General features: G+C 42.0%; 1 protein-coding gene across 3 annotated transcripts in view; it reads left to right on the plus strand.

The window, feature by feature from the left end:
- TK2 (thymidine kinase 2) overlaps positions 1–24,773 on the plus strand; it is a 55,807-nt gene that overhangs the window by 15,869 nt on the left and 15,165 nt on the right. For all 3 annotated transcript variants that reach the window (XR_003942251.1, XM_030204489.1, XM_030204490.1), the window contains exons 6-7: positions 5,034–5,107; positions 18,674–18,762. Coding sequence is in view for 2 of the 3 variants with exons in the window: in XM_030204489.1 (XP_030060349.1) it covers positions 5,034–5,107; positions 18,674–18,762 (163 nt within the window). In the remaining variant the exon portion in view is untranslated. The remainder of the gene's footprint in view (positions 1–5,033; positions 5,108–18,673; positions 18,763–24,773) is intronic.

Below are 24,773 nucleotides of genomic sequence, written 5' to 3' on the forward strand. Positions count from 1 at the left end.
TCTTCTGATGTTAGCAGTAGGGGTGGGGGCGTCTTAAACTGATTTACTGAAAGTGGGCCCAGATCATTTTGGATACGTGCATGCTAGAAGTTATTCACGATGTTTACACCTTAAGAGTTTGCGTGCCTTTTTCCCCGAGGCCTTTCTGGAATCGCTGTGCCACTCCAGATGGAAGGTTGTTGCTATCAGGCAGACCCTTCTAAGATTTTTTTCAGCTAAAAGCAGTGGATTCCAGTACCACTGGAGAAAAAGAGTAAACGTTGCTATTCCTTCTTTCTTTGGTACTATAAAGTAAATTGAACTTTTCGGCCAATCTTTGATCTCGGATTGATCAACAGGTTTCTCAAGGTTCCAAGTTTTTAGTTGGAGACCTTAAGGATAGTAATCGTAGCTGTTCAGCAAGGGTTCTTTTTTTTGTTAAAACCTTTATAGATCTTAGAGACTTATCTACATATTCCTATCAGCGAGGCACATCGATTTCTCAGATTTGCAGTTCTAGGACAGCATTTCCAGTTTTGTATTCTTACCTTTGATCTGGCAACAGTGCCCAGAATGTTGTTGAAGGTTATGGTGGTGGTTTTGTTGCAGTGGCATTACACAAGAAAGGCTTTCTAATTTGTCCTTGTCTGGATGATTGGCTCATAAGAACCAATTTTTAAAAGGAGAGCAAGGAATCTATTGCCCAAGTAGAGTAATTTGACTCCAGCTTAGCTGTTGGAGTACTTGGGAGCCAAATTTGATACTAAGGAAGGCAAAGTATTCCTTCCCACTGGAAGGCTGATAAAGCCAAAATCCCAAATTTGAAATTCTCTTTCTGCAAGAAGACTGCTTGGCACTATCTGCAGGTCCTATAGTCAGTGGTAGCAAAGCAGGGTTTAATTTGTGGACCAAGATGCACATGAGACCATTTACAGACATCTCTGTTCTCTTTCTGGTCACCTCAGTATCATGATTTCATCCCTTTCACTATGAGTGAGACAGTCTCTGGAGTGGTGGCAGGCAAACAACCTGCTCAAAACACCCTAGAAGTCCCAAACTGGATTTTGTTGACCTCCATTGCTAGTCTCTCTATTTAGGTGTCCAAATGGTCAATCAGTTGACTAATTGCGGTCTCTAGTGCAGAACAAGGTGATTCTGATTTTATCAGACAGTGCGACAAACGGTAGCTTAAAAAAAAAAAAACAGAAGTCAACAAGGTGTGGAGGAAGTAACCATGATGACGACTTGGGCAGAGGAGAATCTGGAAGATTTCTCAGCAGCACACGTTCAAGGATACAAAATGTGCAGGTGGATTATCTAAGCAGAAATCGTATAGATCCAGGAGAATAGAGTCATTCTTCATTAGCCTTCCAGATGGTGGTGCATCATTGGAGTTATCCTGTATTGGATTTAAATGCAAATGTTCCTCTCTACTTCTCTTGCAGAAAGGACCTAACGTCAGTGGGCATAGATGCCCTGGTTCAACCTTGGCCACAGTATGTATTTCCATCTTGGCTTTTGATAGGCAGGGTAATTCAAAGATGTGGAACTAGTAGTGCTCATAGCTCTGGACTGGCCGAGGAGACCCTGGTACAAAGATCTGATGAGATTCCAGGTGGAAGAGCCACTTTTGGTGTTGGACAAGTAGTGGGTTGTTGGTTCAAGGTCCAATCAGCATGCAAGACTTACCTGTATTTTCTTATAGCTTTGTAAAGCTCCCCCTTGCCTCTTAGGGGAACGAAACACTTCAGAGGGGTAGGAAAGCCCTTCCTTAAAAGGAAACACAATCCAGAGTATAATAATGCTAAAATTTATTAGCGTAAATAAGTGATTACAATGAAATTATTTTATCCCAGTGTTTTAGAAAATTGAATTCTTATTTTTATAAATCTAAACTTCAGCATAAGCAAAATAAAATGTCATCCTGGTCTCTTTGTGTATTTCCCTGGAAGCTTAACAGATCTGACTACACCAAGATGTGCTTGTGAAATTTCTGAAGCTTCTCTTGTGTCTAATTACTTAATGCCTTTTATATTTTTTTCTCTTTCTTATCTGGTATTCTTTAACCCTAACCTCTAAGGTCACCTTAACATACACCTCTGCTTCATTATTTGCCCTCTGCAACCTCAAATAACCCCTGAATATTTACCGCTCATATTTGTCCTTCACTGAAAGTGCTTCTCTGTATTATGTTCAGAGCTTATTTGAAAACAAACAAACACTTATATAGCCTGCCTGTTGTTAACTTGAAGGCCAAGAAGACACAGGCTAGCTGTAGATCATAGATAAAGGGAATAAGTTATATATACAAAGCTGGCTAATCTATGCAAAACCAGACAGCTCTATACTAAACATCTTGGTTCTTAAAAGGGCAAGGCTAAGGGAAATGGGACTCGATATACCGCCTTTCTGAGCTTTTCGCAACTACATTCAAAGCGGTTTACATATATTCAGGTACTTATTTGTACCAGAGCAATGGAGGGTTAAGTGACTTGCCCAGAGTCACAAGGAGCTGCAGTGGGAATCAAACTCAGTTCCCCGGGGTCAAAGTCCACTGCACTAACCACTAGGCTACTCCTCCACTAGCAACATTCCATGTAGAATCTCATATAGGGAAAGGGAAATGGGACTTGATATACTGCCTTTCTGAGGTTTTTGCAACTACATTCAAAGCGGTTTACATATATTCAGGTACTTATTTGTACCAGAGCAATGGAGGGTTAAGTGACTTGCCCAGAGTCACAAGGAGCTGCAGTGGGAATCAAACTCAGTTCCCCGGGGTCAAAGTCCACTGCACTAACCACTAGGCTACTGAGAAAGAGAGGTTAATCTTGTCATGTGGTTAATATGTTATTGCATTCTAGGAAGTCTATTTTTTTTAGGTTTTATCAGAATTTGGAGAAACTTTGAAGGTTGGTGTCAATTAAGTGGTGTGGTAGTCATGTTAGTCCACTTATAAAGGTAATAAATAGAAGTAAAACAAAACATAGAAAAAAAATAAGATGATAGCTTTTTATTGGACTAAGTTAATACATTTTTTGTTTAGCTTTTGAAGGTAACTCTCTTCGTCAGATCAGAAATAAGCAAATGTTGACAAATATCAGAATATATAAGTGAAACACAAAAGCATTCTAATGTCAGTCTCATAGGAAGAGGGTGGGGTGGGTTAGGTGACAAACAGGAAGAGATGGCTGGATGAGAGACAGGAAGAGATGGATAGCTGATAAGAGGGTGACAAAGCAGTAGAATTTTATGGTTTATAATGGGATAAAAACAAAATCTTTAAGTCCTGGTGGGTGTCAAAATATTTCATCATTTTGACTTCAAAGGTCTTACGTGCCTGGATTGTCTTCGTTTCCTTTTAGTATTCTCACCATAAAATCATTCATTTGTGCAGTGTTCTGGTTTTGTAAAGTGCTGTCCCACAGAGGTGACATCCTGGTTGGCACTGTCATGCTTAATATGATAATCTATGTAGATTGAATCTTTTCTTTAGCATCTGGCTTGTTTCTCCAATACAGCACCCTTCATTCCAGAAATTCTAGAATTTTTGCAGGATGGTATAAAGGCATTAGCTCTGGCCTCCCTGAAAGTTCAGTTAGCAACTTAATCCTGTTTCAGAGGTCTTATTAAAGGGAAATATTTGTGTTCCCATTTGGATATGGAATGTTTCTTCAGAGCAGTTAAGCTGATTAATCCTCAAAGATGCAAGATAGTTCCTCCTTAGGACTTAAATTTAGTTCTCTCTTCTCTGGTTAAAGTGTGGCTTCCGTGAAAGATGTTACTCTTAAAATGGTGTTTCTGGTAGCCATCTGTTTGGGCACTTGACTATAAAAAGTCAGACATTCTGTTTGTACTTTTTGGGGGTGTATGCAAAGATAAGCAGTGACTAAAGCTACAGTAGCTCATTGGGCTAAAGAAGTGATATCTTCAGTGCATATTCCAGTAATGGGTGACCTTTCAGAAGTGTTGAAAAGCTCATTCTACCAAAGGATAGTCAATATCTGGGGCAGAACACTCCCTGGTGCCTCTGGTTAACATTTGTAAGGCAGCCACTTGGGTTCCTTGAATTTCTTAAGTTGGCATTATCAACTGAATGCTCAAGCTAGAGAGGATGCAGCCTTGGGAGGCAGAGGTTTAGCTAGGGACCAGTTGGCATCTTCTTTCTAATTCACTGCTTTAGTATGTCCCAAGCATCTGGACTGCTCTGATAAGAAGGATAAATTAAATCTTACATGCTAATTTTCTTTCTTTGAATTCTACCAGACCAGTGCAGAACCCACCCTTCTCTATTAAACTGCATATGGTGGATATTTTTGGGATAGGTCATTAGTGGCAGTGGGGTCCCATGCGGCAGTGATCCCCCTTTGCTACTGCCCATGTAGCTGCTGTGATTCCAAAATGGTGCCAATGACCCCTCGCGCTAGTCATGTGGTATGTATCTCTTTATATGGAAGGATGACCCTCAGTGGTAGTACCGCGAGAGTAGCGCTATCATTTTTGGATGATAACGTCAACCCAGGCAGTAGCAAAGGGGGATTACTGCCACTCGGGATCCCACTGCCACCAATTCAGACCTCTGGGTAAGGCCCAGGAGGTTGGGGGGGGGGCTGTACAGGAGGGGGCAGGGTATGCGTACTTCGGGGGGGGGGGGGGGGGCTGGGTTGTTATTGCAAGGTTGTGTCAGTGGGGGATGCACCACCACACCATCACTTACAGTACACTGTGCTACCAGTGCTATCCATAGATTGTCCACTTAATTAAAGATTGCTAAGTGAGAGGCTTCTGCCTGGTTAAACTGCATGTGCCCAGCTACCCACCTCTATTCAATGGCACATAACCGTGTAGTGCCACTGATTATCAGCACTGACCACCCCTACACTATCTGGTAGTACTGGGATGGTCCAGGGGTGGAGCCAGTACTTACCCAGGCATCAGCGATATTCAGTGCTCAGGTGTTCTAAAGATCAGCCTGTAAGGAGGGAAATGGTCAAGGGGGAACTCCAGGGAAGCAAGCTATTGAAATCATTGAATGTCTCCCTTGTGTTTTCTAGCGTTCCCCCATGAGAATGATGGAGCGGTCCATCCACAGTGCAAAGTACATCTTTGTGGAGAACTTGTATCGAAGGTATACTATTTTGAATGCAAAACCTTTGTGTACAGTGATGTGAAAGTTTCCTCTCCCCTCCTAATTTCCCCTATCGTTGCATAAAGGCAATCAGGAGTAGCCTAATGATTAGTGCTGTGGCCTGAGAACCTGGGGAACTGGGTTCGATTCCCACTGCAGCTCCTTGAGACTTTGGGCAAGTCACTTATTTGTTATTTTATCTGTTTGACGTTTGTATCCCACATTACCCCAAACAGTTTTGGGTTCATTGTGGCTTACAGTAAGAGAAACAATTGATAACAAGTCATTTGCATTGATAAGACATTCAAAATTTATGAGAAAATACAATACAGTGAAGGAAGTAAATTATTATTAACAAGAATATTGCATCTTCGTAATAATACAGTGAATCAATTGATTTTATTAGTGAGAGGATGTACTTATTAAGAATGTTTTTAGCAATTTGTGAAACATCAAGTAATCTTAACCTTCCACTGTCTGAGTTACAAGTACTGGTATATAATATGTAAACCAGTGGCGTAGCTACGTGGGGCCTGAGGGGACCTGGGCCCCCATAGATTTCCTCCTGGACCCCCCTCCTGATGACCCTCTCGACCCCCCCCCCCCGCGAACCCTCCCCTGCTGTCGCCTACCTTCGGTTTTGCTGGCGGGGGACCCCAATCCCTGCCAGCCAATGTCCTCTTCGTCCTGCACTCAAAAAAGTCTTCGTTCTGTTGCATGCTGACGTCCAGCAGTGAATACAAGTCACCAGACATTGCAAGCTACAGAACGCTAGGCTGCCAAAGAGTTGGGGGAGGGGGGGTGCGACTTAGGGAGAACTCCCTGCAAGTAGTTAGGCTTTCTTTTCACCATGAATACAAAAGGAAATAAACTACAAGAAAGGAAAACGTCCACAGATAAAATAGAGTACTGACCAAGTGTCCTACACACTGGGCATCAGGTTGGTTCTTTCTTGGCAGTTTCAGTATTTCTTGTCTCTGAGTGTTGTTAAAAATACCTGTCTGAACATTGTGACTTTTATCAATAGGCAGATGCTTGTACAACCATATGAAATCTATGAAGACATTGGAAGATACACCAATGAGAAACAGCAGAAACCCAAGGCAAGATAAGCATCTTGGAAACCAGATTCCAGTAGTATGGTGGAAATTAAACTTACCTGTTATTTTTCTTTCCTTGAGTCCTGTCAGAACAGTCCAGATAAGAGGGTTATGTCCCCCTGCCAGGAGATAGAGAAAAAAATTAAAGGAGGCTTCACTCCCCCTACTGGGAGTTAGTAATGAACACAGGATAAAAAACGTATTGAAGACAACTGTCTCTCTTTTATTAGTAACTCAGAGGTAACACTTGAAATCAAGGGTAAAATTAATCCCAAAACACACAACAGTTTTTACTTTTGACTGCCGTGGCTTTCCTGGTTGTGTTCTGGACTGGTCTGACAGGACTCAAGGAAAAGAACTTAGCAGTCTCCGTCCTCACTTGTCTTTTCTACAATTGGATATGACAACCCTAAACTCAGGCAGAAGAGATATACTACCCCTCTCCACTTGAAGGCAAAATTGTGGAGATGATACCTTCTGAGACTGTGTGGAAGTGAGGTCAGAGCTTAAACTAATTCAAATAGAAGGCTATGTAAAATGGGAGTCTCATATGTTTTCTTCTTTGAGGAAAATGTCTCCTCAGAGTAGCTAGGGAGCTCCTCTGTCCAGTTCCTTGAAACAAGCCAGAATGGGCTCTGCTTTCTATGAGATGTGTAGGTTATGTGTTCATCCAGTCTTCTCTGGAGGAAGAACCAGATTAAAGGAATGGAACCTTTAAGGGCAAATATTGCCTCCTCTGTAAAGCTGAATCCGCAGAGATTCTAAACTCTAACTTAGGTTCACTGTATGGACTTCCCTGGCATCAACTATAGTTTGCAAATATCCACAATGAGAAAAATCCCTATGAAGGTTAAGCCTCTCGATGGCTTATGGAAAGAGCGCTTCCAAGAAAAAGGTCTCTGGGGAAAATGAAAGGAATTCCCCGATTTGTGGTGTCCTCTTCTGGTCGTAAAACTTGCTCCTCTTGGTGTTTTGGTAGGTTGACTCAAGGAGGAGCCCCAACTGACCCCTAATAAGGCAAAGGATGCTTCTGCCAGTTTTCATATTTTGGGGTGCCAAGAATGTCAGTTCAGACAAAATTCTACCGCGCCCTGATGGTGCTGGCTGTGTGAGCTGTCTTCCATTCTGGCCCAAGGTTGGGTTTCATCCTCCAGTAGCTGAGGGCTAAAATGGTTTCCTAGCACGTTTTTGCCTCCGCAAATGGAGTTACGTAGACCAGTGTCTCCTGGATTGCCTTACCCCAGGCTAGCACCTGAGATGGCCAGAACATAGACAACTAACTGTGTCTGACTTAGCTAAAGCTACTTTGACCCTGCCCCACTGGGGCCATTCCTACCTTGTCAGGACTTCCTCTTTAACCTATAAGGCTCACAGCTGAGGAGACAATTAACTAGGAGGATATCCCCTGCTCCTTCCTCCTCAGGAGGAATTTGTGGATAGACATTTGAAGGAGAAATATTTCCTACATACCTACAAGATCATTATGATCTAGTCAAGGAAATTTGCACTCTGTTCCTGGTATAGATGTTATGAGAAGAGTAGGATGGCATTCGGAAGCTTTTGAGATTATTGGGCCAGAGTTGTGGAACAAGATTCTTCTCTAAGGAAAGATTATGTTATTTAGCAAGAAGCTGAAAACATTTTTGTTTCCCAATGATTCGACTCTTAGAATGTTAGATTGAAGTGAGTTGATTATGGCTGTTTATTTTGTCTTTTATTATTTATTTTCTGTAACTTTTATCTCTTTGTTCTGGACTGTTACTGTGTGTGGGTTGCATTTTTTTTTTGAAAAATAATCTTTATTAGACCATACCAACCAAAAAACAACAACAATCAATAACAGTGCCTCAAAATACTTAACATAATACTCACATATTACAACTTCAAGAGGCAATCCCATGCAACAATATGGGTATTTAATAAACCATAGACCCCCATATCAAAACAGTACTCAAATAAACCCTATCAAGGATGTTGTTTCTGCACCACAATGATGAATATTGTCATAAAGAAAAAAAACCCCAGTCTTTCCCAAATGTCAAATTATTTCCCCATTGAAAAAGTTGATTTCTAAGTAAAGCACTATTTTTTTGGACACCACCTTCTGCTTGAACAGACTTTTTCTAGGAGTATTTGAGCCTTTTGCTTAAGGGCCCTGGAGTTCACTTCCCCCTGTTAGAAACAGACCCAAGACTATTCCCATCATATATAGAGTTGTGTCAGGACTTGGCCAGCTCCACAGAGTGTTGTTTGTTGATGATATGGGGGGAGGTGATTTTAATATTTTGAATACCTGGTAGGTACCTTTCCAGAATCTGTGCAATGAAATATGTTGCATTATATGGAGGGAAACTGATGCTTTTCACCAGCTCCACCAGATGGCATGCAAGCTGCATGTAATTTTCTGGTTCTCTCTTCATACCATGGTTATTTTTAGCAGGCCTACGCTAGATGTTTCCGCAGACATACATGCATAACAGAGAGTTCATCCTGATTTTTGGGTCTCTCTGATTTCTTTAAACTCTTGTATTACCTTTGTGCATCAGCATCTCACAGTTAAAATATTAGAAAAGGCCTTTCTTTCTGTTTTACTCCTGTAATGGAGGAAGCATTAGAAGCCCCCCTCCCCATTTTTAGTTTCCATATCGGTAAAGAGCTGTTAATATGATCTGGAAATGGCCTTAACTGAACAGTTCACAGACAGAAAGTGGGAAGCAGACATGAAGATACTCTATTCTTCTACATGAAATAAAAAAGCCAAAGGCATTAAAATATATAGATGCATCACACAGTATCTGAAGACTTTTCATTGTGCAGTGCTGTTTAAGACTTTCTGGTTTTTCACTTCATTTTTGAATGATTTTTGTTTTTTATTAACCTTACAGGTACAGTAGTGCTCAGAGGAGACTTTCAAAGGAGTAACTAGGGATGAGTACAAATTACCCTCCCCAGATACAGTTAGAATTACATGAGGGGTAGCTAGGACTGACTACAAGGTACCCTCCTTGTATACAGCTAGTATGTACAGGTGCTGTAGTGGATATACTTATCGTTTATTGTTTATTAAATTTGCTGTACTGCTTTGTTGCAAACAAATTAAAGCGGTTTACACTAAAACAATAAATACAATTAAATAAAAACAGAAAGGAACATCAATTTATGACAGAAAAAAAAACTAACTACTAATCACTCACACAAGAGAAAGCATACATACAAACTAAAATACTTAAATTAATTTCAATAAATAACCATTCATGCAATTCCCATCCACCATTCCTGGTCTCTTGCTGCAGGATCAACCTGTACTTGTATAGAAAAAAACCTGTTGAAAAAGGTGTGTTTTCAAAAGAACACGGAAAGAGGTGTAAGATCTTTTAAGCGGAGCTGCTGAAGTAGGGAATTCCAAAGTGCTGGGGACAAGAAGTAAAATGCATTCGTTCCAGGAGATTCCCATCTTGCTTTAAGAGGGGTGGGAAGGACCAATCTATTATCATTTAGTTTAAAACAATTTTTATTGATGACATTTCCAACCATACAAATCCAACATTGTAAATAATATGAACAATTTTTTGTTTGATTTTGACTAACATCGTCATCAATTTTTTCAAACTTTTGTATGCAGTCTGGCAATAATGTTATCAAAAACAGTATCCATTAATTCCCACCGCAATATAACATCCTATCACATTCTTTAACGAATCTACATAACATTAGATAGTGAATCTCATCATGAATTAAGTTGCCCCCCTCCCCCCCTCCTCGTCCATAATCCCGTTCAGCTTACTGTAATCTTTCCTTCCCCCCCCCCTTTTTTGATCCCCTCCCCCTTCCCCCCCCCCCTTTTTTGTGAAGCATCAGTTCCTTGGTCACATGGATATAAGGCCACCTTTTTTTTGTTACAGAGCTTGTCATGTAGGAATGCGAGGGTCCCCCAGCTTATTGATAATATTGCTACGGGCGCGGGGCGCAAGGGCCTGTATATAATTTCTCCAAGTAAGAAATAATTCTTTTTGTCGTTTGAATCGCAAAGCGACAGCCCGGACCTCCATCAACAATAAGGCATGTAATCTATTACGCCATTGCCAGTATGTCAGAGGCTCCTGTGTGACCCAATTGACCAGTATGCATTTTTTTCCCACTAAGCAGGCCTTATATACCAACAAATTATGGTGGACAGCACCAGTCCCAAACATATCGTCCATCCCCAACAGGGCCTGTTCCGGTTTCAGCGAAATGCTCTTATGTTCCAAGTATCCTAAAAAATTAAATATTTTAGTCCAAAACTGCTGGACTTCCCGGCACTCCCACAAAGCGTGGTAATATGTACAGGGCGCACTTCCACATCTCCCACAAATTGGTTCTCCCACTCCTCCCATTTTAAAAAGTCTTGATTTAGATGTATAGGCCCTAAAAATCACCCTTCCTTGACATTCTCTTAGTTCTGCGCTGTCTATTCGTCTAGGGATCTGTCGTAAACAACTCAGCAACATTTGCGATGTCACCTCCCTTCCAAGGTCTGCTGACCATTTCAGTAGAAGATGGCTCATAGTTTGATGTACCTTATGCTGTAAAAGCCTTTTGTGAAGGAGTGATATTGATACTGCCTCCTCAGTAGGCATTTCGTACAATTGATCTATTTTATTGGGCACATCCACAACAAGTGACTGCTTGGGAATCCCTATTACATAGTGAGATATCTGTTGATGTGCGAAAGCATCCATCCACGAGTTTTCCCCTATCCCCAATGCCTCCACCCCCTTCAGCCTACCTGTGGAATCTACCAGGTCTTGTATAATTTTGAGCCCTTTTTGTTTCCAAATTTTAAATCTAAGATTATCCATTCCTGGAAGGAAGTCTCCATTCCCCATTATAGGTAGCAATCCACTCTGATGTGCATCAAACGCCCATTGGCGGCTCAATTCTCTCCACACCAATCTAAGTGGTCTAACCAACAGACTGTTCTTTATATGTTTTGGCAATGAGGACTGTTTGGCCTGCAGCACATAATGTAGGTGTAGCGGACTAACCCACCTCTCCTCCACTACTCGCGGTGTGTGGTAGGACGTCTCCTTGATCCAGTCCCCCACATGTCTCAACAAGCAAGCTCTGTTATAGCGCAATAGATTCAATACCCCCATTCCACCACCTTCCCAGGAATCTAACATAGTTTGCCAATTTATCTGCGGCCGTTTATGATTCCAAAAAAACCTTGAGAGCATGCTCATCAGTTTCCTCCAATCTTTTTTTAAAAGAAATAATGGTAAGACCTGAAAGCAATACAGCCACTTCGGGAAGAGTATCATATTGAATAAAGATATGCGGCCCATCAAGGATAGCGGTAAGTTAACCCATCTTTCTAATAGACGCTTTGTAAACTCAAACAATTTGGCTATATTCATCTGGTATAGTTTGGAAGGATCCCCCGGCAATTGTATCCCTAGGTATTTAAATGAATTGTGTGCGCGTTTTAGTGGGCATGCTAATTGTGACCATTCTGCTTCTGTCATATTTATCAGTTGAATCTCAGATTTGTCCAGATTAAGACCAAACCCTGAAAAGTCACCAAATTCTTTCAAGGTCTCTAAGACCACTGGCAAGGATATACTAGGTTGTGTGAGGATAACTAACAAATCATCCGCAAAAGCAGATATCTTAAAATGCTCGAGCCCTATATTTACCCCCTTTATCTCTGGTGATTCCAAAATATCCCGAATTAGAGGGTCTATCACCAGCACGAATAGAAGTGGAGACAAAGGGCACCCCTGTCTAGTGCCTCTAGCTATCTCAAATCGTCCAGATATCAGTCCATTTGTCATCACCTCCGCCATAGGGCCATTATACAACGATTTAATGGCCTCCCCAAAAAAACCATTGATCCCATATGCTTCCAATACTCCAAACATAAAGTCCCACCGCACTCGGTCGAATGCTTTATGTGCATCAAAACTGATCAGTATAGACGGGTCTTTACTCAATGTTATGTGTTCCAATGCTAACAAAATTTTTCTCAGGTTTTTTGTTACTGAGCGGTCTCGCACAAACCCCACCTGTGGATCCAACACCAAGTGGGGCAAAAATCTAGCTAGTCTATTTGACAGAATCTTAGCAAACAATTTAGCTTCGTAGGCTATTAAAGAGATAGGTCGATAAGATTCTGTTTGAGTTGGATCTCTGCCCGGCTTCAGTAGCACAATTATTTGCGCCGTTTTCAGCGAGTTGGGGAGTTCACCTCTTTCTACATATTTGTTAAAGACCTTAGTTACACATGTCCCAATATCTTCAATTAAAATTTTGTATACCTCTGAGGTGAAGCCATCTACTCCTGGCGACTTATAGAGTGGACTATCCCGTATACACCACTGGACTTCCTCCTCTGTTATGGCTGCATTTAAAAGCTCTTGTTGGTGGCTTTTGAGCTTTGGGAGTACCTGTCCCCCTAGATATGAAGTCGCCTCCAGTCCCTCATCCTCTGGTTGAGAGTATAAGCGGGTATAAAATTCTTCAAATACTCTATTAACATCCTCATTAGTATGAAATCTAGTACCTTTCTCATCTTGAATTTGTGTTACCCATCTCCGCCCCCCCACCTGACTAGCCAATCTCGCTAAAAGTTTTCCTTGCTTGTTAGCATGTTGGTACAACTGGTATTTATAGTACATCAAAGACTTTTGTGTATGAGAGTGAATCAATTGGTTGAGTTCTACCTGTGTCAACAGCAATAATTTTTTATGGGCATGTGACTGTGTTCTACCATATAGTTGTCGAAGCATTCGCACCCTTTTCTCTAATCGTATCAACTCGGCTTCTCTCATTCTCTTTTTGTGGGAGGAGTATGATATTATATGCCCTCTCAGTACAGCTTTAGCTGCGTCCCAAAAAAGGATTGGGTCTAATTCATAGCTTTCTCTATTAAATTCCCCATATTCCCTCCATTTATCTTTCAGAAATATATGGAATTGGGAATCATAATATAATGCTCTTGGGAACTTCCAATAATATGGGCCCTTTGGTTCCGCTTCCCATTTCAAGGTTATCGATATCATTGCATGGTCAGACACCAGGGTGGGACCAATCTCTGCCTTCTCCAGTAGAGTCGCCGTGCGTTGGGATATTAGCAGATAATCTATTCGTGACTGAGTGCCATGGGCTCTTGATAAATGGGTATAATCACGATCCCCTGGATGTAGCAGGCGCCAGGAGTCCAACAGCTCCAGCTCCGAACACACCCACGGCACTCCCCTAGTATAATTCACCGGCCCTATCCGGGAGGGGCCAGTGCTATCCACCAGGGGATCAAATACTTGATTAAAATCTCCTCCAATTATTGTCGGCATCTGGTCAAAGCTTTGTATATGTTTTAGGAGTGTCTTAAAAAATTTTTTGTCATACTGGTTTGGAGCGTATATATTGACCAGTAACAATGGCCTATTGTTTAATGTGATATGTTGAATAATATATCTACCTTGGGAGTCCTGAATCTTTCTGTGCTTCACGCATTGTACCCCTTTCCTAAATAGGATGGCTACTCCCGCTTTTTTGTTTGAAGTTGGGCTATCAACTAGGTCCCCCACCCACCAGCGGCACAGTTTTTTATGTTCATCTGCACTCAAATGCGTTTCTTGCAACATGGCTATCTGTGCCTTATGTCTATTCAGCGCTTGCAATATCTTTGATCGTTTAATGGGTGATGATATTCCCCCCACATTCCATGACAGTATCTTAACCATAATTGGTTCTATGGACGCTCAGTATGTAAACTCTCATTGAACACCATTTTTCTGGCAGGCGGGAGCATCCCAGCTTGCCCCCGCCCCCCGCCATTAGGTGGCTCCCTCCAATCCCCGTATTCATATCCATATCTTCACAATGCAATCCTTTGTACTGACCTTTTAACTTTCCCCCCCCTTCCTGTTCCTGATCCCAATCCCTCCTCCCTCCCTCCCCCCTCCCCCCCGAATGCCCCCTCTTCCCCTGTCCTGGACCCATTCTCCCCATGTAGTTCTTATAGAACCGGTCACGTATAGGTACCCCCCCCCCTCTCTTACTAGTTTAATTATAGGCCCCGATTATGACTATGTTCTCGGCTATATTACCACTCTTATTGCAATGTACCTTGTACAGCAGTCGGATATTACAAGACAAGAATGTTGAGTTATTAGTGAGACAGAGCCTCCTATTAGTCCGTCTTTATTCTAAAGTCTCAAGTCGCCATCTCTTAAGTCTCATAGCGCGGATATTCCATCCGTCCAATTTCTTCGTCTTCATCAGGCTGTTATTAATCAACCGTTATTCTCATATTTTCTGGAACTCTCCTGCATTCCATCCGCGCTCTCAGCGTATGTCAAATCTTCCATCTAGCTTATAGCTCATTCCGTTTTTCATTTTTTATAGGGTCCCTTGTTGTTATACAGTCTTATTGGTCACATTTTCCAGACATGGTGTTAACTGCCATGTGTTATTTCATTTTGTTGCCTTACTTGGCAGCGTTTTCAGATACTCTTTGGCTTTCTCCACTGTCTCATAAGTATGTTCCTCGCCATCATAAAGAATCCGTAGTTTGGCCGGATATATCAGAAAGAACTTAATTTTTCGTTCATATAACTCCGCACATATTGGGGCAAAAGCCCGTCTCGCCGTCGCCACACTAATTGAATAGTCCTGGAAACATAAAATTTTTTTACCTTCATATTGCAGTGGCTGACCTGCTCGAATAGCTCTCAGAATCGCCTGCTTGTGGCCATATTGTAAAAGCTTCATAATTACCACTCTGGGTTTGTCACTTGATTGTCTACGAGGCCCCAACCTATGTGCTCGCTCAATTCGTAATGAATCCTGCAAGTTGTTTAGTCTTAGCGTCTCCGTGAGCCAGCGTTCCAGAAAACCCACCAATTCTGTGTCTTTTAAATTTTCCGGTAACCCAACAAGTCTTAAGTTGTTCCTCCTTGCTCGATTTTCTAAATCGTCTAACTTGTGCTCTAGGTCTTGCACTTTCTTTTGAAGCTCCGCTCTCTGCTCCACGGGCTCCTGCATGCGATCTTCAATGTCGCTGATTCGCTGCTGCATGTGGTCGAGATCCAGATTAAATCCATCTAGTCTCTCGTGGGCAGCTTCCGCTCGGTCGTATAAAGCCTGCAGCTTTTTATCTAAAGCTGCTTCCACTGCCGCCGTAACCTCCGCGGTAATCTCAGCGGTCCACGCGGAGCACACCGAGGAGTCCGCCATGTTGGGATCTAGGGCCTTACCCTTTTCCTTCTCTCTTTTTTGAATTCTTGAGGCCATCCCCCAACAAGCTGTCGAGTGAGCGGTCTTGTCTCGTACTCTCTCCTCTCTGATGTGTTACAAGTGGTATTCTTTATATTTAACTCGCTTCGGGTGCCGATTTTGCTGATAAATATTCAAGGAAGTGTGGGAGCTCCGCTTTTCAGCGACTGCTCTCCACCATGGTACCACGTGACCTCCAATCTATTATCATTTAAAGAGCATAGAGTACGAGAAAGAGTGTAAAGAATCACCAAGGAAGCAAGATAAGCTACTCGCAACCTCGGAGTCATCTTCGACTCCTCCCTCTCCTTCTCTGCGCATATCCAACAGACTGCCAAGACCTGTCGCTTCTTCCTCTTCAACTTCAGCAAAATTCGCCCTTTCCTCTCTGAGCACACCACACGAACTCTCGTCCACGCTCTCATTACCTCTCGCCTTGACTACTGCAACTTACTCCTCACAGGCCTCCCACTTAGCCGTTCTATCCCCCCTTCAATCTGTTCAGAATGCTGCCGCACGTCTTATATTCCGCCTGAACCGATATACTCATATCACCCCTCTCCTCAAGTCACTTCACTGGCTTCCGATCAGATACCGCATACAATTCAAGCTTCTCCTCCTTACCTACAAATGCACCCGGTCTGCGGCTCCTCACTACCTCTCTACCCTCATCTCCCCCTATGTTCCCGCCCGTAACCTCCACTCTCAGGACAAATCCCTCCTTTCAGTACCCTTCTCCACCACTGCCAACTCCAGGCTCCACTCATTCTGCCTTGCCTCACCCTATGTCTGGAACAATCTTCCTCAACCCCTACGCCAAGCCCCCTCCCTACCCATCTTCAAATCGCTGCTTAAAACTCACCTCTTCAATGCTGCTTTCGGCACCTAACCTCTCGAGAAATATAGTATGCCCTATCAGATTGACTCTACACTTGTCTTTTAAGATTGTACACTGTCTCTAGATTGTACACCTGTCTTTTAGATTGTACACCTGTCTTTTAGATTGTAAGCTCCTTGAGCAGAGACTGTCCTTCCATGTTAAATTGTACAGCGCTGCGTAACCCTAGTAGCGCTTTAGAAATGTTAAGTAGTAGTAGTACTACTGTGAAGAACCTTATGGGTTATGTAAGAATTTTGAACTTAATCCTAAAGTCAATGGGTAGCCAGTGAAGCTGGCGGAGAAGAGGTGAAACATGATCAAAACAGAAAGCTCGGAAGAGCATGTGTGCTGTGGTATTTTGTGAAGTTTGCAGTCTCTTCAGATTCTGTTTAGAAGTCCCAGCATAAACAACCTTTCAATAGTCGTATCTAGAGTGAAGAAAAGCATAGAACAAAGAGCAAAGTGCATCAAAATCCAATAGATTGTGAATAGATCTCAATTTACGCAGAGAAAAGAAACCTGTTTTAACAACCCGCGAAATTTGTGGGCCAAATGACAGTGCAGAATCAAGGTCAACCCCAAGATAACGGAAAGACGATACAGGAACAATGTGCCTACTAAAGAGAAAAGGATTAACAGATGGTGGAGATAGAGACCCAGTAACCCAAAAAGCTACAGTTTTATCAGGATTCAAAACCAGACGTTGATCATGCAGCCAACCTGCCACAACATCCAGACAAGTTTGAAGAGGCTGTAACTCAGTTGAATTTACATCTGTATAAAAAAAAACTAGAAGAAAATTGCATAGGAATAGGAACTGATCCCAAACGATTGAACAAGAAGAGCCAAAGGACTAACAATAGGAGAAAGCACTGACCCCTGTGGAACACCACGTCAGATGTAAAAGAATACAGGTAGAGGAAGACTGAACCATCCGAAAAAATTATTGCTGGAGAAAAGAAGTAAACCAGAGCAGAACCACACCGGAAATACCCAAAGATGAAAGACGAAGTAAAAGGAGATCGTGATTAATAAGATCAAATGCTTCCAACAAATCAAGAGAGACTAATAGAGCAGTTCTTCCCGTTTCGAAGTTACTATGATAACCCTTTCTGTACTAAAACTTGTATGGACCCATATTGACGGAGGTGTAGAACATTAATGGACTCGATATAAGTAGAAAGTTGATCCAAAATCACTGATTCCACAACTTTAGAAAGAAAAGGCAAATTGGTCGATAATGTTTGGCCTCCAGAGGATCGAGATCTGACTTTTTAAAAATGGGCTTAATAAGGGCTGGCTTCAGTGGGCTGGTACTGTACCAGACTTCAAACTGTTGACCAGAATAGAACAGAGACCCGGGAGTAAACCTATAGATGGTAGTTTGAGCTAACGAGAGGGACTAGGATCCAAAGCAGCATTAAGAAGTGTACCTATAGGCTTGTTTTTAGATTGAAGGAGGACAATGGTTCATATACATATTGATTTTTAAAATGTATGCATTCTGTCATTCTCCCTCCTCCATCTATGGTTTGCACTGATGCTTTCAGGGGAAGTTTCCAAAGGGGTTCTCCATGGGTACAAATGGGTGTTTACCTGTAGAGAAGGTCCCTTTTCAAAATTGCCATCTTTATCTTCCTGCCTGCCTGCCCGCCCCCCCCCCCCCCCCCCGCAGGGTAAAGCACCTGTGCTTCCAACACAGGGAAAGGGGGGGGGGGGGGGGGAGACAACAAGGATGGTCCTGCAGGGTTTATTTTTAACTCCCTGCAAAATATTTCCCAGAGGCTGCAAATTAGCATCTTAATGTGGGTACTTTGCAGTTAACTAATTTTCAAAGGAAAATGATACAAGTCCTTTCTGTTTAGGAGGTTTTACTTTGCATGTTTTTATATATTGTAAACTGTGTGCTGTTAAAGTTAAGCAATATATCCAATTTTAATAAAGCATGTTAAAAGCATTGGTGTAATTGACAGCTGCATGGGCTGTTGGAAAATTGTCCTTTAAACTGATACACAATGGGTGTCTTCCTGTACTGCTTGCCTGTATATTGGTAAACTGCCTTTGTAGGCCCGTTAGTTTTGAAGACTTCTAAGGACACAGTGCTAGAATCCGTGAAGATGAAAATTTAATTCTACTTCCCCCCCTCCCCCCAGCTTCTGACACTTTCTTCCCTTGTGTCTAACTGGTTGGTCTGAGATTCTCAAGGGCACCTCTTCCAGGATTTTCACCTTTTTAGACTGCAAAGGTAATCCTCTGGGATATGATGAATGCTAAGCTGTGTAATACTTGCATGTCATGAATTGCATTCCCTGTTATCTGTTATAGTGGGAAGATGCCAGAAGTGGATTATGCAGTGCTGACGGAATGGTTTAACTGGATTGTGGAAAACATCGACATTTCTGTTGATTTAATAGGTAAAAGATTTACTTCCTCTTGGCAATTAGCAATTTTACATACATCAGCTGTCTGTGGTAGCTTAAAAAAAAAAAAGAGGGGGTGCATTTTACAAAGTGTTTAAGTTGTCAGTGTCTGACATACAAAAATTTAAGGACATATTTAGTATGAAAACAACAACCACCAGTAAGAAAATTAGAAGCTGAAAGCTAATTCTGCCTTCCTGAATTTATTGTTTTCATTTGGTTTGACTAATGGTATTACTGAATCCCAGCACATTTAGAGCCTTAAGACTGGATTAGTTTTTGAAAAGGTTTCATAATGTGAGGACCTTCTTTGTAAGGTAGCTAAGTTGTTCTCTTTCACATGATTTTCTCTTACGTTCATTTCCTGCAGGCTAACTGAAATATTTTTTTCACAAATACTGGTGGCACATTACCGTGGTAACCTCGGTTGTGATGTTTGTTTGTGCCAGCGTTATTGTAATTGCGCCATTTCTTACAACATAAGTGTGTTTGTACTGTAGGTGTGTGTTAAGCTGCAAACACACCTGAGAACAGGTGCCAGGATGAGCTCCGGTCCAGAGAGCTCCCTATCCCCACCAGGCATCTGTATCTTTCAGCAGCTAGCTGTATGCCTCAGTTCAGCCCTTTTCGACAGCCCCCTACACACTTTCAGAAATAGCAGAAAGGTGTGACGAGAGCAAGTGAACGTTTGAATTTGCAGGCTCAGAGATTCCTGGAGGGATGCATTGGGGAGAAATTTTAAGTGTTGCATTTCAAAATCATTGCTGGTGCAGATGCTGGCTGCTTCTCTTTCAGAATCTGTTCACATCTGTGATTCATAGCATTGCAAATGGCACCTTCAGTAGAATTGTGCGTGACCTGTGGCTGTTGGCAACATGTGAATCCTTGGAATTTTTATTTATTTATATAGCTGGTGCCTTTTCATCGGTAGCTTAAGGTGAGTTACATTCAGGCATCAGCAGAAAGGGTGGCTGAATCAACGACAAGAATTCAAGCATGAGTGAGACAAATAAAAGGGTGCCAACAAGAGAATGAGAGTGAAGATGGGGTGGACCAAGAGAGTTCTTAGCTTCTGAATTAATGTGGTAACTAGGTAGCTGTTGGGTGGACGGGATCAGTAGAGAGTCCTGCCCAAATACTGAAGCTGCTGTTATTAGAAACATGATGGCAGATAAGGGCCAAATGGCCCATCCAGTCTGCCTTTCCTCAGTAACCACTAACTTTTCCTTCTCCTAATGGATCCCACTTGCCTGTCCAAAATCTAAACTTAAATACTAGTGCATAAATATGGTAATTCTATACTAATACTCAAAATCACTAGTTGTTGAGAAGCTTATCCAAAGACTAGAGCTTGTTCAATTGTTTGAAAAGGAGAAAGATCCCTCAGAAATCTCTCAGATTGAAAATGCTAGGTTGCAACTGGCATTGATTTTAGCCGTTGACTCGTTTCTATCATAGGGACCAAAACTCCTTATTTTTTGGTTATTTTTTTTAATGTGCATTCTTCTAACGTTTCTTCAAACCATTCTTCTAACGTTTGGCAATCCCTTCTTATTGTTTCTACTCCCTCCAGGGTATCCACTTTATTGGCTATTTTTGTGTCAGCTGCAAAAAGGCAAGCCTTTCCTTCCAACCCTTCAGCAATATCTCCCACAAATATATTAAACAGAATAGGCCCCAGCACCAACCCCTGAGGAACTCCACTGCTCACCTTCCTTTCCTCCGAGTGGATTCCATCTACCACCATCTCTGCCATCTGCCGGTCAACCAGTTTCCTATCCAGTTCACCACTTTCGGTCCTAAGTTCAACCCTTTGAGCTTATTCATGAGTCTTCTGTAGGGGATCATATCAAAGGCTTTGCTGAAATCCAAGTAGTTTACATCTAGTGCACATCCTTCATCCAGTTCTTTGGTCACCCAGTCAAACAAGTCAATAAGATTCATTTGGCAGGATTTTCCTTTGGTAAAGCCATGTTGCCTCGGGTCCTGTAACCTGTTGGGTTCTAGAAAGTTAACTATCCTTTCTTTCAGCAGCAGCTCCATTATTTTTCCTACCACCGATGTGAGACTTACTGGTCTGCAGTTTCCCACTTCTTCCCTGGTCCATTTAAAAAAAAAAAAAAAAAAAAGGAGTATCTGCAATACTGTGTGCTACCAAAAGTGAACATTCAGAAGGGCATTGTCTTTCTAGTGTAAGAGTACTGGCGTTTTAGCCAATGCTAATATGCAAAAGCTTTGTGTCTTCTTTTGAAAGTATACAGTCTAAAGCTAGAGAACCAAAATTAATAATTTTTAATGATAGAGGAGAGTCAGTATTAAAGATTTGTTTAAGTATGTCCCAAACCTGCGTCCAAAAAGCCTTAGTGTGTGAGCATTCATATATAAGATGTATGAAGGTGCCTTTCTTCTTTTTGCATGACCAGCATATACTGGTAGTTGATAGGCCAGCAACAGTCATTTTTTGAGGACTCCAGATCGCTCTATGTTGGAAAAAGTACATTGACTGAATAGTGGAAGCTGAAGCCAATGGACGACTGAGCTTAGACCAAAACAGACACCATTGGTTTTCCGATAATTGATGTTGGGTGACCTCTTCCCAAACATGATTGACACTAGGCGTTGAAATACTTTTGTGTAGAAGTAGTTTATATAGATTGGATGCAACATGATCTTGAATGAATGTCAGGATAGAAGGTTGTTGAGTAGATAAATCAGTCAAAGCGGATATATCCTTGATACTGTGCTTCAGTTGAAGCCATTTAAAATATTGGGAAAAGGAAAGTGAAAATTCTGATTGTAACATGTGAAATGGCTTAATCTGATTAGTATATGATCTAGAGAGAAAATACTCTTTTGAAACCACTCAGGACATAAGAAATGTTTATTGTTTATTTTGATTTTCGAGTTGCCCCATATTAATGCCAAACATGAGTTAATACTAGGAATGTCTAAGACGTTATCCAATTCTAGTAGTAGTTGATGAGAGGAATTTAAAATAGGATTGGATTTTAACTTATCTGGGAAGAATAAAGACAAATAACCAGGAAGAGAAAGGGGCTCCAAAGTTTTCTTTTCAGGATAAGCCATACAGGAGTATATTCCAAATCATCTCTCATCCAATAGCAGGATTGCTGAGATATAAAAGATTTTTCAAGGTCTTAAGTGCAATTTTTGGCGGTTTTAAATCCCATAGAAAATTTGTAAGTAATTTGTCTAATTTCTTATAAAAATGGTTGGGAAAGAGTGAAGGCAGCATGCTTAAAGTTAATTTTGGGCATGAGCATCATTTTTATGACTTCCATGTATTCCCACCAGGTTAAATGTAGTGGATTCCATGAAAAGGTGAGGTCTTTAACTGTGTTGAAATTTTTTTTGGAGTCGACAGTTATTGTTTCTTCTAGAGAAGGACTAAGATCTAAACCAAGGTATTTTAGGGATTTGGATGACTATACCAAGCCAAAAGAGGAGGCAATGTTGGGGGTAGCATACACATTGAGAGGTAAAGCTTCAGTTTTTTTGAGTGTTGATTTTATATCCTGAGAATTTAGCATAATTTTTAACTAATTGGAGAAAGTTATGAATGGATTGTTGTGGCTTTGAGAAGAATAACATGATATCATCAGCATAAGCTGCTATTTTTATTTCAGTTGATTTTGAGTTGGCACCGCTTATCAGTGTCTGGGCTTCATAAGTTCATTTTGGGGTTTCCACCTGCAAAAATATGTCCGGTCTATCTGACAAATGGGGAGCTGATCTACACAGACCAGTGGCCTCTTTGAATTTTATTCACTTAATTACTCGCATCCCTACTGTGACTATCACTGCAGAGTTCAGGGAGTGTCAATTCCGGGTTCTACATCAAGTTTACCTTTCTCAAACCCCATTATTTTATATGGGGGAGTTGCTTCTCCTCTGTGCCAGAAATGTGCCCAACAGCCTAATTCATTTTTCCATGCCTTTTGGGAATGTCCCCAGATCCGCTTTTTTGACTGAAGGTGATTCATTATTTATTTATTTGTTACATTTGTATCCCACATTTCCCCACCTATTTGTAGGCTCAATGTGGCTTACATAGTACCAGAGGGGTGTTTGCAGACTCTGGTGTGAACAAATACAAAGTGATGTTGTGGTAAGATAAAGTTCATGTAGCACAGCCACATTAGGGAATCGTGCATATAGTAACATATAGTAGATGAAGGCAGAAAAAGACCTGCACGGTCCATCCAGTCTGCCCAACAAGATAACTCATATTTGCTGCTTTTTGTGTATACCCTACTTTGATTTGTACCTGTGCTCTTCAGGGCACAGACCGTATAAGTCTGCCCCACCTCCCAACCACCGGCTCTGGCACAGGCACAGACCGTATACGTCTGCCCAGCACTATCCTCACCTCCCCACCACCAGCTCTGCCTCTCAACCACCGGCTCTGGCACAGACCGTACAAGTCTGTCCAGCACTATCCCCGCCTCCCAACCACCAGTCCCGCTTCCCACCACCAGCTCTGGTACAGACCGTATAAGTCTGCCCAGCCCTATCCCCGCCTCCCAACCACCAGCCCCACCTCCCACCCACCGGCTCTGGCACAGGCACAGACCGTATAAGTCTGCCCAGCACTATCCTCACCTCCCCAGCCCTGCCTCCCAACCTCGGCTCTGGCACAGACCGTACAAGTCTATCCAGCACTATCCCCGCCTCCCAACCACCAGTTCCGCTTCCCACCACCGGCTCTGGCACAGACCGTATAAGTCTGCCCAGCCCTATCCCCGCCTCCCAACCTCCAGCCCCGCCTCCCGATCTTGACTAAGCTCCTGAGGATCCATTCCTTCGGCACAGGATTCCTTTATGCTTATCCCACGCATGTTTGAATTCCGTTACCGTTTTCATTTCCACCACCTCCCGCGGGAGGGCATTCCAAGCATCCACTACTCTCTCCGTGAAAAAATACTTCCTGACATTTTTCTTGAGTCTGCCCCCCTTCAATCTCATTTCATGTCCTCTCGTTCTACCACCTTCCCATCTCCGGAAAAGGTTTGTTTGCGGATTAATACCTTTCAAATATTTGAACGTCTGTATCATATCACCCCTGAGTTGACTTATGTCCATTACGTACTTTAGTTTTGTTGTGTTGCAGAGATCAGGTATTTAAGTTGGATCGTTATGCCTTTTTAAACAGGTTAGTTTTTAGTGATTTCCGGAAGTTTAGGTGGTCGTATGTCATTTTCAAGGCTTTTGTTACTGCATTCCACAGTTGCGTGCTTATTTTGTATTTGTATTTGTTTCTCTACCGGAAATGGTGAACGCCTATGTAAGCCACATTGAGCCTGCAAATAGGTGGGAAAATGTGGGATACAAATGTAACAAATAGATAAATACATGTAGGAGAAACTGGATGCGTAAGTTGATTTGTATTTAAGTCCTTTGCAGCTTGGGTAGTGCAGATTTAGGAATGTGCATGTTGATTCGGATGCGTTTCTAGTTGGTAAGTCGATCAAGTCAGTCATGTATCCTGGGGCTTCGCCTTTTGGGTGTGGTTATCCCAGTATCTGCAGCTGGCGTTTTGCTGGACAGATATGAAATTTTTCTGTCGCAGAGTGGGGTAGCCGCATGTTTATTCATAAGGCAGGTTTTTTTTTTTAACCTAGAAGTGCCATCTTGAAGGTTTGGACTGTGTCTGACACCCACATCTTTTGGGGGATGGCATAGTATGCTACATCTTATTATGTTAATGGAGAAACAAAAGGTTGGTTTCTCTGTAAAACGTAAGAAACAATTTTTGTCAATACGGGATTTGTACCTGGACTCTCTCACCACAGGCTCGTAGTTTGGTGTTGAATACCTCGTAGCATATTTCGGGTCTGATGTGGCTGTTTTTTTTTTTTGTTTGTTTGTGTGTTTTTGTGGGTGGGGGTTGAGGGATGGCTGTAATAACTGATTGAAAGGCACCTTTGTCTTTGCGTGGGGTTATAAGAACCAAAGCCCTTCGCTCCCTGTTCATTTGACTTGTG

This window comes from Microcaecilia unicolor, chromosome 5, assembly GCF_901765095.1.
Source record: "Microcaecilia unicolor chromosome 5, aMicUni1.1, whole genome shotgun sequence".
Taxonomy (NCBI): Eukaryota; Metazoa; Chordata; class Amphibia; order Gymnophiona; family Siphonopidae; genus Microcaecilia; species Microcaecilia unicolor.